The sequence below is a fragment of the Sipha flava genome, unplaced genomic scaffold (genome assembly GCF_003268045.1).
Source record: "Sipha flava isolate LNK unplaced genomic scaffold, YSA_version1 618_pilon_pilon, whole genome shotgun sequence".
In the NCBI taxonomy this organism is placed as follows: Eukaryota; Metazoa; Arthropoda; class Insecta; order Hemiptera; family Aphididae; genus Sipha; species Sipha flava.
Window position 1 is genome coordinate 144,501 of NW_020273598.1, and position 16,637 is coordinate 161,137.

General features: G+C 28.4%; 3 protein-coding genes across 3 annotated transcripts in view; 2 read left to right on the forward strand and 1 right to left on the reverse strand.

The window, feature by feature from the left end:
- Positions 1-2,739, forward strand: part of LOC112691478 (zinc finger MYM-type protein 1-like) — a 3,621-nt gene extending 882 nt beyond the window's left edge. Inside the window, exons 2-4 of the mRNA XM_025565740.1 lie at positions 228-305; positions 383-460; positions 528-2,739. Of these exons, the coding sequence (XP_025421525.1) occupies positions 228-305; positions 383-460; positions 528-2,491 (2,120 nt within the window). The 3' untranslated portion in view covers positions 2,492-2,739. The remainder of the gene's footprint in view (positions 1-227; positions 306-382; positions 461-527) is intronic.
- Positions 2,740-6,662: 3,923 nt separating this feature from the next.
- LOC112691473 (tetratricopeptide repeat protein 1) lies at positions 6,663-10,688 on the forward strand. The gene is made up of 5 exons (XM_025565735.1): positions 6,663-7,701; positions 8,542-8,802; positions 10,008-10,181; positions 10,257-10,439; positions 10,506-10,688. The coding sequence occupies exons 2-5, from the start codon at positions 8,554-8,556 to the stop codon at positions 10,674-10,676; spliced, it is 777 nt and encodes a 258-aa protein (XP_025421520.1). The 5' UTR covers positions 6,663-7,701; positions 8,542-8,553; the 3' UTR covers positions 10,677-10,688.
- A 281-nt stretch (positions 10,689-10,969) lies between these two features.
- Positions 10,970-14,825, reverse strand: LOC112691475 (golgin subfamily A member 7). Its single transcript, XM_025565736.1, has 4 exons — positions 14,490-14,825; positions 14,260-14,412; positions 14,091-14,192; positions 10,970-11,113 (listed from the first exon to the last, which is right to left on the reverse strand). The coding sequence occupies exons 1-4, from the start codon at positions 14,637-14,639 to the stop codon at positions 11,069-11,071; spliced, it is 450 nt and encodes a 149-aa protein (XP_025421521.1). The 5' UTR covers positions 14,640-14,825; the 3' UTR covers positions 10,970-11,068.
- Between the last annotated feature and the right edge of the window lie 1,812 nt (positions 14,826-16,637).

Here is a 16,637-nt window from a genome sequence, read left to right on the forward strand (position 1 = left end):
CCCCCCCCCCCCCCCCCCCCTTGTATATGCCCCTGCATCATACATACCATTGACAGTTGGATTTATTTTCAATGATGTTTGTTTGTTTTAAATTATATGTTTACGTAATACCTACTAGTATGTAAGCTTAACAAATTGAATTAAATTTTAATTATTTTAATGTATGAAAAAAATAATAATTTAGTTGGTATAAAATTAAAATATATTTATGTTTTTGATATCTACAGCTAGTTCAGCAAATACAACAGGTTCTATATCTGATGAATCAAAGAAAAGTGAATACAAAAATGTACATAATGATGATTGTATGTACTTTTATTATAAAACAATTGATTTAGTAAATTTAAATTTTTTATAGTTAATATTATATTTTTGTTAACAGCTAGTCCAGCAAATATAATAATTTCTTTATCTGATGAATCAAAGAAAAGTGAATACAAAAATGTACATATTGATGATGGTACTTTTAGTAGCTTTTTAATCATATCGTATATTTATATTAATTATATCATTTATTTAATTTTTAGTTAATATGGTAAATGTATATGATCCTGTTACTCCATTACCAAAAGATCGCTTAGAGTTTCAAAATCGAATTTTGAAAGGACGATACAAGCCTATATTAGATCTTTATCCACGGTCAACTCAAAACTCTAAAAGAAGGTCATTTCAGAAGAATTGGTACGATATTTTTGATTGGTTGGAGTATAGTGATGCTTCTGACACAGCATTTTGTTTTCCATGTCGTTGCTTTAAAGGTAATGAAATAAATAGTTGCTACAGTGATACAACATTTAGTAAAAAAGGTTTTAAATCTTGGTATCGAGCTATTGATGCATTTAAAAAACACCAATTGTCTAAATGTCACTTAAACAGTGTAAAAGCATTAAATGATTTTATTCATTTAAAATCAATTGATTGTGTACTTGATAAGAATCGTCTCAAAGAAATAAGTAGAAAAGAAAAAGATCGTTTAAAAAACAGAGAATTTATGAAACGTGTCATAGATATTATTATTTGTTTAGGAAAGAGTGGTAGACCATTTCGTGGTCATGATGAAAAATCTGATAGTTGTAATCAAGGACTTTTTAAGGAATTAGTAATATTACTGACAAAATACGATATTGTTCTTCAAAACCATTTTCAAGATGTTCAAAAAAATGCTTTGTACACAAGCAATCGAATACAAAATGATTTAATAACATCAATTAAAAATGTTATTTTACAAAATATAAAAAACAGTTTAAAAAATTCATTTATATCAATACTAGCTGATGAGACGACAGATGTTGGACATTCTGAACAATTGTCAATTGTTTTTAGATACTTTGATGATGAAAAAAATAGACCAGTGGAAACTTACATTGCATTGAAACAAATGAAATCTGTTACAGCTCAGGCTATTTTTGATGTTCTTCATGAAGTACTTATACTTATGGGAAAAGATTGGCATTCAGTTTTATCAGTATGTTTTGATGGTGCTTCTGCTATGGCTGGTAAAATAGGAGGTGTGCAAACAAAATGTAAAGAAAAAAATTCAAGTATTAAATATGTTCACTGTTATGCACATTGTCTAAACTTAGCACTTGTTGATTCAGTATGTGATAAATCAAAAAATTTCAAAAGAAACAGATTGGTATTCAATTTTTTTGGAACCATACAGTTTATTTATAATTTCATTGAAAGTAGTGCAATGAGGCATGCAATTTTGGAAAAAATATCTAAAGATGTAGGAATTAAGTTAATTACATTAAAGTCATGTTCTATTACTCACTGGGCGTGTCGAGCAGAAGCAGTCAAATCAGTACTGAATAATTATGAAGTTTTGCTTTTAGCCATAGAAGATATCTGTGAAAGTAGTAGTGTTCCAGAAATGTGTGCTAAAGGCATGGGATTAAAATACCAATTAAAAAATTTTGACTTTATTTTTGGGCTGTATTTATTGAATCCCATATTAAATTTAATATTAAAAACAAGTTCTATATTACAGTCACCAAACATGGATCTTGTATTAGCAATAAATAGTGTACAGTCTTTAGTTCAAAATTTGGAAGCTATGAGGAATAATGATGAAGACTTCAAAAATATTTATCAACAATCAGTTGAACTATGTAATAAAAATGGTGTACAAGTACCAGAAGTAGTTAATAGAAAAGTGTCAACTCGTATAGACAAAATGTCAAATTCTCAATTTTTTTTTAAAACAAAATATGATGAACTTAAAATAACTGTGTACAACCACTTGTTAGATGAACTCATTTCTGGTATCAACACAAGATTTAATCAAGAAACTGTAGAATTAGTTCAATCTGTAGCAGGAATGATTCGTCTAGAGTCTACACCTGAGATGATTTCAATTTTATCAAAATTTGCTAATGTCCCCGAAGAGATATTAGTATCTGAGATAAAGCTTTTAAAATATTTACCCGTTACCGATGGTAAACCGAATACTCTGAATAGTAACACTAATAATGAATCAATACATGAATGACTAGATTATATGAAAGCAAATAATTACATTAAATCATTTAATGGATTTTTTACTGTACTGAAATTATTCAGTGTAATACCAGTTACAAGTTGTTCTTGTGAACGGGTATTTTCTAAATTAACAATAGTAAAAAATAAGTTAAGGAGTACTATACATCAAGACCGACTTAATAGTTTATTATTAATGTTTATTGAACAAAAACTAACATCTAGTATTGATATGGTCATTGATGAATTCAAAAGTATGGGAAATAGGAGAATTCATTTATAATTCTATTTAAAGAATTATAAATGAATTCTCCTATTTCCCATTTTTGGTATTTAAACCAAATGTAATATATACAATATATGTAATATAATATTATGTATGTACAATTTTTTTGTTCATTAAACCAAGTTATTTCTTTTTAATTTTTGGTATTGTGTTTTCTTCTTTTTCTCCATAATATTGTATTTATATCATTTTTATTTTTAAAAATATATGTCTAGAAATTAGCTTATTAATGTTGAGTGCACGTACAACTTGATTTTATTTACTCAGTTTTTAATTTACAATTATAGTATAAATTAATGAGTTTTAAAAAAATATATATAGCCATTAGGGGCACTGTCCAAGTATAGGGGCATTAATTGTTAGCTAGGCTCCACCGGAAATTGAAGTCTGCGCACGCCTATGAGTATAATATAGTTATTATAGTAATATGCCAACAACTGTACTCATTTCATTAATATTAATGATTATAATAAGAACTTTTAGATTATATAATAAATAATTGATAAATAACTAACATTAATATTTGTTTTAGAAAAAATTTCAATGTTTCACGTTTTTATGAAATATTGCATGCTTTAAGCACTAAACAAGAGTGGTAAATTGTAGATTTATCAGTGTTATATTTTAACTTGAGCTATACAATTTTCTTGTCATATATTATAATTGTTGAACTATCGTAGTTTTATATTAGTAAAATAAAAAAAATCTCAACTATGATAATATCCATGTATTCTTATTTCTTATCTTAAAATATTTTAAAGCTTAGTGCTTACAGAAATTTAATTATAATTATTCTAAAAAAAAAGCGTCTGGGGGGGGGTATATCCCCATATCCCCCCAAAATTAAGCCACTGGCACGCACCACAAACCTTAAGCGGAAATTTGGTGAAATTTATGGGGGGATGGGGGCTGAGCATTATTTGCTTATTATACCTATAGAGACCACTGCAATTATTTATTTCAACAAGGCAATTTATAAACTTTGACAATTTGACATTTTTAATTAATAATTTAAACAAAAAAACAATTAGGTGTCTTATCTTAAACATTTTTGGAGTAGGTATTCTAAATAGAAATTATTAATTAATTATATAAAATAACCTATACGGGTATTATTACATATTATTAATATTACATTAATTGCAATCGTTCCAAATCATGACCAGAAGTTTGTAAAATCTTACGAATTTGATTTAATTTTTATCATAGAATATTTTTTTTAATTCGGTTATTAAAAATGCATTTTATAATCATAATAATTATTGTATTTCTAGTCACTTAACAATTTAGAGTTAGGGGGGCTAAGACTTGTACTTTATGTTTCTGGGGGGCTTAGTTCCCTTAAGACCCCCCCCCCGATTTCCGCCTATGCTACACACACAAACGCAGAATACAAAATAGTTTATTTTTTGTCGTATACGATATGCCCTCACTAATTAAGAATAAGACATAGTGTAAGTATTTTTAATTTTAATAAATATTATAATTTATAAGCTTCATACACATATAAAATAACCCCCTCTTCACCGAAAATAAATCGTAGTTACACCATTGCTTGAAATTAACATAATGATAGTTTGGTCTAAAAAACTGTTGTACAGTTATATAAGAAATTTATATTTTATGACATAGGCAGGTAACAAAAAATATAAATATTTCATTAGTGGAGGGGGGCTCAGCCTCCCCTCTGCCCTCCATCAATGAAAAATAATATTCTTCCTTGATTACTTAACACCCATATTAACCAATATTAACCCGAATAATAACGGATATTAACATCCAAACGTTTGCTTAAATGTTATATTGCGATGTTTAAACACCCGAATATATTCAACACCCGAAACCCGAAAAAATTATTCGGGTGCAAAGCCTTGGTTCTTTTTATTTAAATTGTTGTGAATCGTTAGTGTTATCACTTGTATTGTTTTTTTAAAATACCTAAAAATAAATATACGTTCACTGTACCTACCTTTGCAGATAAACTAATGCAGTAATAGAATGAATATTTTCAATCACAAATATTTTATGTACAGACCAAAAAAAATCGTTTTCTCGTACTGTCAAAGCAATAATAATTCTAAAAAATAATTTTAAAAAATATTCTTGTAATGATTTTTATGATTTTTTGTTAACACAACCAAAACTATTAAATACAATCAGTTCATCAAAAAAATATAATGTCAAAGAATGTAATGAAGAAAATTATGAACAATCGACCTCAACTCAATAAAAATAAAGAATATTTTAAGTAATTTCTTTCAATCTCACAGCAAAAAAAGAATGCAAATCAATGTTTAATTAAAACATCAAACTAATTAAAAATTATTTTTATTGCATATAATATAGAAGTTGAAAAAAATGTTGTCTTTTTTTTTAGAGAACATATTTATCCCTTTTTTTTCATAAATATGATCACCCTAGGTTAAGCTTAACATAAATTAAAGTTCTAAATTAGTTATAAAAGAAGTAATTATTTTCTGTCAAAAATTACACATACCAATAAAAACAGAACAAAACTGTGCTACAAAATTACAAAAATATGATGAGAATGTCTCAGTGGAAACAAAGAAAAAAAAATGATAACCGCCTTAAATACCTGATGACGAATTCAGATAACAATACATTCTCAAACCAAACCAAGTAACTTCAATTTTATACCAAGGTCTTGAAGATTTTATATGCTCAGAATCTACGAAACTATTTAATCGCTTTAAAATAAATACAAATTTCTTTAATATTGATCCGTCCTCTTGGAAAAATAATGACAACAACAAAAAAGTTGCATCTATAATTAAAAATATACCTCCTATGAATGATGTTGCCGAGTGAGGCGTCAAACTAATGACAAAATTACTATAGATGAAAGCCAAAAACAATATTTACTGCAACTTGTATACGACTATCGCATAACTTATCCAAATTCAAGAAAAGGAAAACTAATTGAAAAGCAAAATTACATGTAAAGATTATAAATATTATATTGACAGTCATTTGTCACTAATTTATATATTTATAACACTATACTTGGCTCCCGTTTGTTATTTAGCCATGGTAATAGATTTAAAATATTATTAAATTAATAACTTGTAGTTTAATATACCCCATAGGATATTAAAATTAAAAATAATAATAACAGTATAATTATAGCAGAATTATATAATTTTAAGCTATACATAGATGTTTATAGTAAAATATAGGGAAATTAACCAATTTTATTGTTTGTCCGCCGAACAACCACTTGCATTAACCGCTCGATAAACAGGGGCCCCAAAATTTCAATTTGTCAAATTACCCGCTACAAGCGCCACTGCTGATGTACCAAATACTGATATAAATGTCTATAATGTAGTAACAAGTTTTAATGAAGTATCGCTATAATCTTGTAAAGATAATAAATTAAATTAATTAAAAACCTTAAATCTTGTACATTTTGTAAAAGAACTGAAAGATTAATATAAGAGAAAAAACCTAGATCATATAAATTAAAACGATTTATGTGTTACTCCTAGTAAAAAATTTAAATTATCAATGGTTATAAATGATCAACATTTTATAAAACGTAGATAAATTTATCAAATTAATAATTTTTTTTGTATATGTATTTCATCACTAGAGCGCAGCAGAGCGCTAGTTCCTGGTTCGTTCCACAATAAAAGCGTTTTTGTAAAAACTTTTTACTATATAATACGGGATTCATCATAGAGTCACAAAGGGCTGGTCCATGATGTAGATAATACCTAGGTTTTATATACATCATTGTATTTTGATACTTCGTTGTGGCCTGGTTTCATCATAGAACATGTTTATGTTCTATGGTCAATTATTCTAAGACCGTGATCCCAGACAAGTGACGACGCCGTATCAGTGCAGTGATAGCGACGGATTAGTAGATGAGCGTTTCGGGAGCAAAATTGCGCGACCAATCAGAGGCGTTCACATTTCTTATCAATATTTGTTAATAATATATATTTCAAATAAAATAAAAATTCAGTAGATTGCATTTACCATGAAGAATTGCGAACGTGTTTTATTCATTTTTCAATTTCACGCTATGGTCTGACTCTATATGAGATTTCAACTTTTCTTAGTTTGTGAATGATTTATTGCATGATAAATTAGGGCATTGTACACTATTAATATTTTTGGATTCCTTAGAGCCACAAGTAATTGAGTGTCGCTTTAAAGTTCTTTTGTTACTAAAATATTTGTTACACACTAAGCACTTATTAAGCTCTTTCGTGTTACTGGTTCCAATTTCCAACTCTTCCATATTATTATGTATAAATAATTAAAAGTAGGTAATTAACAAAAATAATAGTTAATAATAATTAAGTATAACGCCTGTATGATTGAAGATTATATCACAGAATAAAATAATATCAATATATTATCACCACAGAATATAACAATATCACCTTATATTTTGTATAAAGAATGATAAGAAATGTGATTTTAACCTTCGACCATATAAACTATATAAACTAGTTTATATGGTCGAAGATTTTAACAAATATTGATAAGAAATGTGAACGCCTCTGATTGGTCACGCAATTTTGCTCTCGAGACCATAGACATAATATATTATGTCTATGCCCGAGACGCTCGTATTAGTAGAGATAAGCATTCACGGTGATAACAAACAACCATTGACACCACTTACAAGCGGTACATCTACACTGTACTTACTGCCCTAAAAATATTTGTAATCGTACCTAATACAGTTGTAGTGAACAGTTATTTTTTACTATGGAAAATATCATCCACCGTATGAAACAATAATCGATTTACATTATTGTCTGTGTTTGAATTTTACGCTTGTACCTCCGAATCATCTCCAACAAACGCACTTAGTCTCGTCATACGTAATTGAAATTCATTTAAAAAATATATATATATATATATATATATATATATAATAGCCAGACCAGTGAATTTGGGTAAGTTTGACATTTTTTACCAATATTAGCCAATTATGATTTACCGTTGGTTAGTTAATTAGTTCAATAGCATTCTTCTTTGGATATACGGGCTATATTTATATATATATAGGGATATATAGATCATCTTGTCAATCACCCTCCCTTCCATTCATCTTAACTTATGCTAGCATACTCCATAAAGTGGCTACATATGGCAAAATGTGTCTGTAAATGCTTTAATGAACTACGTAGCCATTTTAAGTATAAATTGTAAAACATGCATAATGCATATGTATAAATTAATTTTGAATATTTTTTGTATATGTATCTATAAATAAAATTATAAGTAATTCGATAAAAATACTAATTACAAACACATTTATTTTGATGTGCACGACTTTTCAATCACTCTGTATTATATATTTTGTATATGTAAATTTAAAATTATTATATAATGTTTATTGATTATGATTAAAATTGTATTTTGAGATAAAATCATCGAAATTAAAAATTAAACAATTCGACATTTCCAACAAACATCTAAGCCAAGACATATAGACATTTTTTTAAGTTCCCTCAATATAGATTTAGATCCTAGTAGTTTTACTACAGAATAGGTTAGTTTTTACCATTCCATAGAAAACTCTATAATTGACAAATTCCCTTACTGAAATTTCTTAACCTATCTCATTATTTTCAGTTAATACTGACCTTAAGTATTTAAATTGTCTAAAAATAGTTTTTTTTGTATTCAGCGATGGGTTATGTAGTGTCTCATTTACCTAAGATTGTGTACTTTGTTTTGGTTTCATTTATTTGTTGTTCTTTTCAAGAGCATATGGTGTTGTATTTGTGTAGGAATTCAGAAAAATGTCTTCAGAAAATGGGAAAAGTGGAATTCCATCCAATGAGGAAGTGATAAACGAACTTACAAAAGACTTAAAGAATTCAGCTATCAAAACCGATTCTTGTGGTGATAATGACGTGTCACATGTGAGTGAATTGGATTCAGAAGCTGAAATTCCTTTAAATGAAGAAAATGAAATTAGAGATGAAGATTACATTAATGACAAACTATTAAAAGAAAGAGATGAAAAATTATCAGAAGAAGAAAAACGGGTTGGTTTATTATAACTTTGTATTGATTATAGATAGAGCTCGGAAGATGTTGCACTTGCATGTTTTTATTGTGCTATTCAAATTATTGCTAAGTAAGCTTGAAATTATTTTCATGGCTCTACAAAAAACATATTAAAAGTCTATTGTGCATATTTTTGCATATTTAATGGTTTATCAATTTTTTAAGCGCATATTTCTTAATTTTGTCATTTTTTAGAGTATATTTAATGATGATTGATGCATTGATAATAACATTCAAAAATATTAGTGATAATAAAATATATATTTGAGAGTTTTCATTACATTTGTACCTATTATGATTCTCAAATCCCAGGTTGTCACAAAATGTTAACAATTTAAAGATTATCATTGATAGCATTAATCGGATAATCGGCAATCTCTTAATTTTTTAAGATATTAAAAAATGGTTAAATGTTCAATGCAATAGTTTTACAGGTAAAAATAAAATGTATTTCTTACTTATGAATTAGGTTCTTAGCGTTTTTTATAATTTTAATTTATGCTTTACAGATATATATAATTTAATGGGAACATTTTAAAAGAAAATTTCAAATTTCAAGCTATTTATTTTATTTTATTTTATCTTATATATTTATACCTAAAAATTATGTTGAGCTTAGTATAATATACTAATAACATTTATACTGTTATTATGTACAAGTATATTTAGTGAAATATCTTTATTTATAAAAATGTTTGTGTTAAAAAAATGAAGTGCATATTTGTACTTTTTAAATGCATTAAATCCGAGCCCTAATTATAGAATATAAAATTAACAGTATAACATTATTTTATCACTTCAAAATATATATTTTTTTCAATATTTACAATACTTAAAAGTTATCAATTTTCATGAGTCTTATTATCAATAGTGATATTTATGACCTTTTTTTTTTTTAACTATTATAATAATATAAAAACTTAATATTAAATTGTGAATCACTTTTCTCTTTTATCAGTAATAATTTTTTTTAATTTTTTTTTTATAGATTACCTTATTATTTAATGTTAATTTTCAATTTAAAAGATGCTGATTTGAAAAAATTTAAATTACATTTTCAGTATTGTATATTTTGATTTAAAAATAAACTATTGATTTCAAATTAATTTAGTTGAAATATATATTTTTATTCTAAACATGAAATTAAACAATCCTTTAATTTTTTTTTTTTTTTTATACATAGAATTTATTACAAGAAGCTCTAGGCTTGAAAAATGAAGGCAATGTTAAATTTAAAAATCAAGAACATGAAGAAGCTTCCAAAACATATACGAATGCATTACGCATTTGTCCTTTAATGTTTCCTAACTATAGAGCTATATTTTTTGCAAATCGAGCTGCAGCCAAATCCAATATTGTATGTTTTCAATTCTTAACATATTATTGAACATTAATAGTTGATACATTTAATATACTATTGACATATTTACAGAATATAGAAAGTGCTATTCAAGATTGTACTCGCGCTATTGAATTGGATCCTAATTATTTAAAGGCATATATCAGACGTTCAAAATTGTTTGAACGTAATGATAAACTTGATGAAGCATTAGAGGATTTAAAAAAAGTACTTGATATTGATCGAAACCATGTTGAATCGGCATACAATGCTAGAGTACGATATTATAATTAAATATTATAATTATTATTTTTATTAATTCTTATTTGTTTCTAATTGTAGATATTACAAGAAAAGATAAATGAGCGGAATGAAAAACTGAAAACCGAAATGATGGCTAAACTTAAGGATTTAGGTAACATGGTATTGAAACCATTTGGTTTATCAACCCAAAATTTCCAAGTCAACCAAGACCCAAATACCGGTGGATACTCAATAAACTTTAAACAATAATTACAATTAAAATATTCTGTTTTCTCATTATTTTTGTACATATTATAAATAAAAGTATTTCAAAGATAAAAACACATATTTTGATCAACTTTTATTGATAAATAGTAAGAGCTATTTTAAGAATAAAAAATAAAAGTTAAGTAAATGCACAATTAGGTATGTTAAGTCCAAGAAAATAACATAAAGAAAAAACCTATCACTAACATAAGAATAGTTTTTTTCATTGGAACGTAACATTAAAAATATTGGGAAAGAAAACTCTCAATCATAGTATTAATGAAAAATTCCTTGTATGACTATTAATTGTAGTGGTTGTATTTGTTTTACGTTCTACAAATACAACTAGCCAATTTTTACATGAAGAATTCTTCCGTCGAAACGGATAATGTAAGTCATGTTCTAGCTACTATAGGTTGATCTAGCATAGTGATTTCAATCTGTTAATAAAAATTAAGGATATATTTCTGAAATATGAAAAAAAAAATTAATTAAAAAAGTAAACAGTTAAATACAAGGTCTGGCTATTATATAACGAGACTGCCCGTATATAAAGGGCCGTAGACGCAGTGGCATAGCCAGGATTTTTAAATGGGGGGGGGGCTAACCACTTTTTTTTGGATAAGTAAGGTAAGAGATGATATGAGAATTCACCCTTAACCCCCCCCCACCATCTACCACCAAGTTTCTAAACGTAATTCAAGCATTTTAGTATAGTTTTAAAAATATTTATTAATATATAATTCATAATAATAATTTTGATTTCAGTGTTCAGTCACTTGCTCCATTCTGACAGCTGCATTCTCTTAGGCGAATTTCTAGCAAATTCAGTTATTTCACTTTCATCGAATTGCTCTTTTTTATTTATATTAGCCATAGCTAACCCATTCAGTCTGTTTTCCGACATGGTGCTTCTTAAAAAAAATTTTAAGCAATTAAGTGCTGAAAACGTTCTTTCCGGAGTGAAAGAGGTAACTGGTAACGTGGCGAATAATTGTAAAAGTATTTTAATGTTAGGTCGAAGATTGGTGTGATGAGAGAGTGAATCAAGAGCAGAATTCGGTTTTGGAATAGTATTTTGACTCCATTGTTGCCTCCATATGAACAGGTCAGCTCTGATTGTAGATGAGGTATCATCATGGAGATCTTGGACATATATTTTAGCAGCTTTTATAATATTTTTATCGTCATACATATTTAAATTGGCCGGAATAAGTCCTTCAAGTGGCATAACATCAATAAGCCTTTGATTAAAATACATATAAAAATGGCCCATGGGGGAGGCTATAGCCCCTCCCCTTGGCTACGCCACTGCGTAGACGGGTGGGGAAAAAAACTATTAGTGCGTTGGGTATCTAAATATCTTATCTATGCACTTATCAAAATACGTTTTCGTCACTATTTTAGTATTTGTGCAGTAGTAGTTAGAAACGAACGTGTTTTTTTCTCGTGCCGAAAACCATGTGTGACAAAAAAACAGGAGCAACGTATCAATCTCAAATTTCTCGTTAAATTGAAAAAACTCCGACTGAGTGTTATAAATTGTTGCAAGAGGCCTATGGGGACAATTCTCTATCTCGTGCTTGTGTTTTTGAGTGGTGTAAGCGCTTTAGTGAGGGCCGAGAGAGCACTGAAGATGACCAGCGCCCAGATCGCCTTGTCACTGTTTCAACTCCGGAAACAGTGACCAAAATCAACCAAATTGTGCGTGCAGATCGTCGAAAAAGCATCCGAATGATTTCCGAGGCTGTAAACGTCGATAAAGAAACGGTTAGAAAAATTTTACATGAGGAATTACACATGACAAAAGTCTGTGCGAAGTTGATGCCAAAAAACCTGACTCCTGACCAAAAGCTCTTGCGTCAACAGGTCTGCTCAGATTTCCTTGAAAGGTTAGAAGAAGATCCCGGACTGATGAAAAACATTACTTACGACGAAACGTGGATTTTTCAATACGATGTTGAAACAAAGCGGCAATCGATGCATTGGAAGAAGCTTAAATCGCCCAGAATCAAAAAAGCAAGGATATCCAATTAAAAATTCAAGGCAATGTTGATCGTTTTTTTTAACTTTAACGGTATTGTGATGACTGAATGGGTTCCAGAGGGTCAGACTATAAACCAGACTTACTATTTATCAGTTTTAGCAACTCTGCGAGAACGAGTTCGTAAGAAACGGCCCGAGTTCTGGAAGAACAACTCGTGGATTTTGCACCAGGACAACGCACCTGCCCATAACGCGCTATCTGTGAAGCAATATTTGGCCGGTAAGCGCATTTCAGTGCTCGAACAAGCGCCGTATTCACCAGATTTGGCACCGTGTGACTTTTTTTGGTTTCCAAAGATAAAATCTGCTTTGAAAGGGACCCGATTTGAGTCGATGGAAGCGGTAAAGCAAAAAACGGCAGAGCTCCTAAAGGCCCTTACCAAAGAAGACTTCCAGCATTGTTTCAATCAATGGAAAAAACGTATGGAAAGGTGTGTGGCGAGGGGAGGGGAGTATATTGAAGGGGAGCATTCGAATGTAGAATAATTTTTATTATAAAACCATTTTTCGTAACCAGTCTTGTTATTTAATAGCCAGACCTCGTATTCTGCTTTTCTGTTCTAATTTGTATTCTTTGCTTCATATCTATGGCCTGTAACTTGTACAGTTAATAGTAATTATTAATTTTATTACTATACCACTGCTGCTCTATGAATTATATGGAAAAAACAGATAAAAGTGTCCTGGGAAATGGAAAAAAACAACCAGTACATTGAGTTCCTGGTTACTAAATGAAAATTGAGTCTAAAATAAAATAAGAATAATACGTATTGTTAAATAGTCCGAAAAAGTACAATATTTATGTTCAAACGTACTAGTTACACCTAAGGTGACCAAGCATAATAAATATTATAAATATTATTAATAATAACTGATAAATATAACAACAATAACTAAGCAGAAATTACTATTATTACATCCAAACAACATATAACCAAGGCAATTAACTGTAGGAAGTATTAATATGTAGCCATTTTTAAATTTTGTTGATATAATTACTACCCTGGCAAATTTTTAATTTAACACTGTGGTATGTCAACAAATATACTAATACTTATGGATGGTCTAGCAGCGGCCCAAACAATTTTTTATCATATTAAAATTAGTAATTTTATAGACATAAATTTTATATACCTATTAATTTTATAAACTAATTGACAATTTGTGAAATAGTTAAAAAAAATGTATCGTTCTGCGTGCGTAACGAGCGGCTTTGTAAAGCATGTTTTGTCAAAAGGGCCTATATAAAATGTCAGCTCCAGGGCCCAATAGGTGCTTAATCCGGATTAAGTGCTTGTGGATGGTTAATAAGTCAGAAAAGCAGTAGTGACCACGATAATAATTAATAAAAACCAAAATATTTAAGGATACAATTCTCAGCCCTCTTTCAGCAGGATTAGTCAGCAGTAAACCTCTTGGTAAATACACCATTTCATTTTGTTCTACTATAAATTTTCCAACTTTTCGTAAACACTGAAAATACATTATTATTTTACAATTTTATTTTAGTGTGAATAGGAAAATATTTAAATTTACTTACTTTTTCATAGTGTGTATCTGCACATAGAAACATGGTGTAAACAGTAAAACAAGCAAAACAACCTTCACAGTATGTTTTACATGATGCTTTTTCTGCTTCAGCAAAATATGTATTTAACTGATTGATTGTATACTCAAAAACTGAACGCTCAATCTGTGATTATGTAATATTTAACACATTAAACAATTAAAAAAAAAATAACTATAATACTCAGTGATTAAGATTCTTACTTTGTTTTCAAGCCCTTGTGGAAAATTTGTCATGAATTTAACAGCTGTACCATCAGAGTAATCGCGTTGGACAAATACTTTGGCATATTGCGGCCCTTGGGTCTGAGTTGTTGTGTTTCCTTGAGATGACCTAATTGTTGGCGGTGACATTGTGTCTGTGTATAAAGATACGAATTTACAAAGGAATAAATAGTGTTTTGATTTTACAAAACAAAGATTAATTTCTATGACGGTGTTATACTTCACCAATTATACTGGTTTGTATAATATTCTAAAAATTATTTGCAATACCGTAAACAAATTATGTTTTATGCTATAGATTTAACAGTAATTTAATTTCTGTGTAATAAGTGTTCTCCAATTTTTATAAATAGTCTCCAAATATAAAAATACATACAAAACAAATAATAAAAATATTATTAGTGGTATATTATTGTAAATAAAAAAAAAGTTAGCGAGTTATTTTTTTTATAATAGAAAATGGAACAACTCAAACTATATAGATAATGGAACACAACTATGATATCTGATAACGCTATATAAGATAACTCTAACAGCAAATATAAATGTTAAGGAATAAAAAGTAAACACCGTGTCAACGATTAATATTCATAATAATTTTTTATAATTAATATTTAATTATGATTACTAATAATCAGACACGTTCACGAAAAAAAAAAAATTGGTGAGGTTCATAAAAAATGTACAATAATGAAAATTACATATATTTTATTACGTGTAGACAGTGGTGTATTGGAGGGTATATGGGGGTATACGGCGTATACCCAATACGCTATTTTTATCCATAGCGTATAGTTAATGAGAAATTTATGATACGTGGGTATACAGCCGTATGTAACGTATATCTTGTAATTTGACAAAGACAAATGACTACATAATACCTTTACTAACCTAATTTGTGGTTATATTTATGACGTGTATTAAGTATTACTATTTTTCTTCTTTTTTTTTTTTTTAATGAAAAATTGAAATTTGTTATCATTTAACAACGAGTTTCTGTTATGAAATAGTCATAATTTAAGATGTGTAGTTCATGAGTCAGTTTTTTACCATATGATAGTTACTACATGAAATAAGGCGTATATCCATGATTTATTTTAGCAATACATCACCGCGTGTAGATGAAATTCGTTTAAATAAATAATAAATAGTCCAAAATTAATTAGGTTAGGTATCATTTGATGTAAAACTTAATATCTATTAAAGTACGAAATTCCACTTTCATGATAATCTGGAAAATGTATTTATAACTTCTTCCATGTTTATATCATAATTTCGGTTTATGTTAAGAAGAGCCAATTAAGTAAGTCCAGTAACTTGACCAATATTGTTTCTGTATTGTATAATTTGGACATCATATGGTGATTAGTAAATCTACCTTTTAGATGAAAAATAAAATGGTCCAGAAAAGGTAAAAACAGCAAAAAAAAATTAAAAAAAGCAGGGGCGGACTGGCAGGGCGGGTAGGTGACCATACCCAGGCCTTCTAACAATGTTGTGTTTGGGCCTTAAGCTATATTTTGTTATTTTAACGCCACGCCATAATCGTTAAAGATAGCTGAAAACGAAGGAAAAAATACAATATACAATAATAGAATTGGGATAGTCCGACTGCAGCCACGGTGGCTATGAAAATTATTATTAGATTCATTCTTGGAATTAAATAACGATATACGTAGTAAAGGTCTGCACGGGCCAATACTTTACAGGTAACATTTTTAGAAAGTCCGGCCCGACCTGGCCCGATAAAATTTTTAGATAGTCCGGCCCGGTTAGAAATGAAAAAATATTTAGTTTTTTGAATAACAAATTAAGTAGTAAGTACTAAGTACCTAATATATTATAACTAACTTTTAAAATATTATTAATTTAAAACATCACTTTTAATACAATTTCAAAAAGTTGTTTGTCTTTAACAACATATTTAAAAATAAAAAAACATCTTATAGAATTAATATAAAATTTAAACAACTGTAGTAGAGAGGGCACTTAAATATTTAATAATTTAATTAATAATTAATAAAATAACACTGCCACCAGTATCCTGCCACTATCAGGATCACCTGGCGCATATGTATACAAAAAATAAACACACAACACTCTTAAATATTAAATATATAATATTAA

Bases quoted from the DNA above. Each gene is read 5' to 3' on its own strand.
- LOC112691473 (XM_025565735.1), top strand. From the start codon at position 8,554: ATGTCTTCAGAAAATGGGAAAAGTGGAATTCCATCCAATGAGGAAGTG. The intron at 8,803-10,007 runs GTTGGTTTATTA...TTTTATACATAG, and splicing joins TATCAGAAGAAGAAAAACGG to AATTTATTACAAGAAGCTCT. The intron at 10,440-10,505 runs GTACGATATTAT...TTCTAATTGTAG, and splicing joins AATCGGCATACAATGCTAGA to ATATTACAAGAAAAGATAAA.
- LOC112691475 (XM_025565736.1), bottom strand. From the start codon at position 14,639: ATGTCACCGCCAACAATTAGGTCATCTCAAGGAAACACAACAACTCAG. The intron at 14,193-14,259 runs GTAAGTAAATTT...ATGTATTTTCAG, and splicing joins CAGATACACACTATGAAAAA to TGTTTACGAAAAGTTGGAAA. The intron at 11,114-14,090 runs GTATCCTTAAAT...TTTTATTAACAG, and splicing joins CTGAAAGAGGGCTGAGAATT to ATTGAAATCACTATGCTAGA.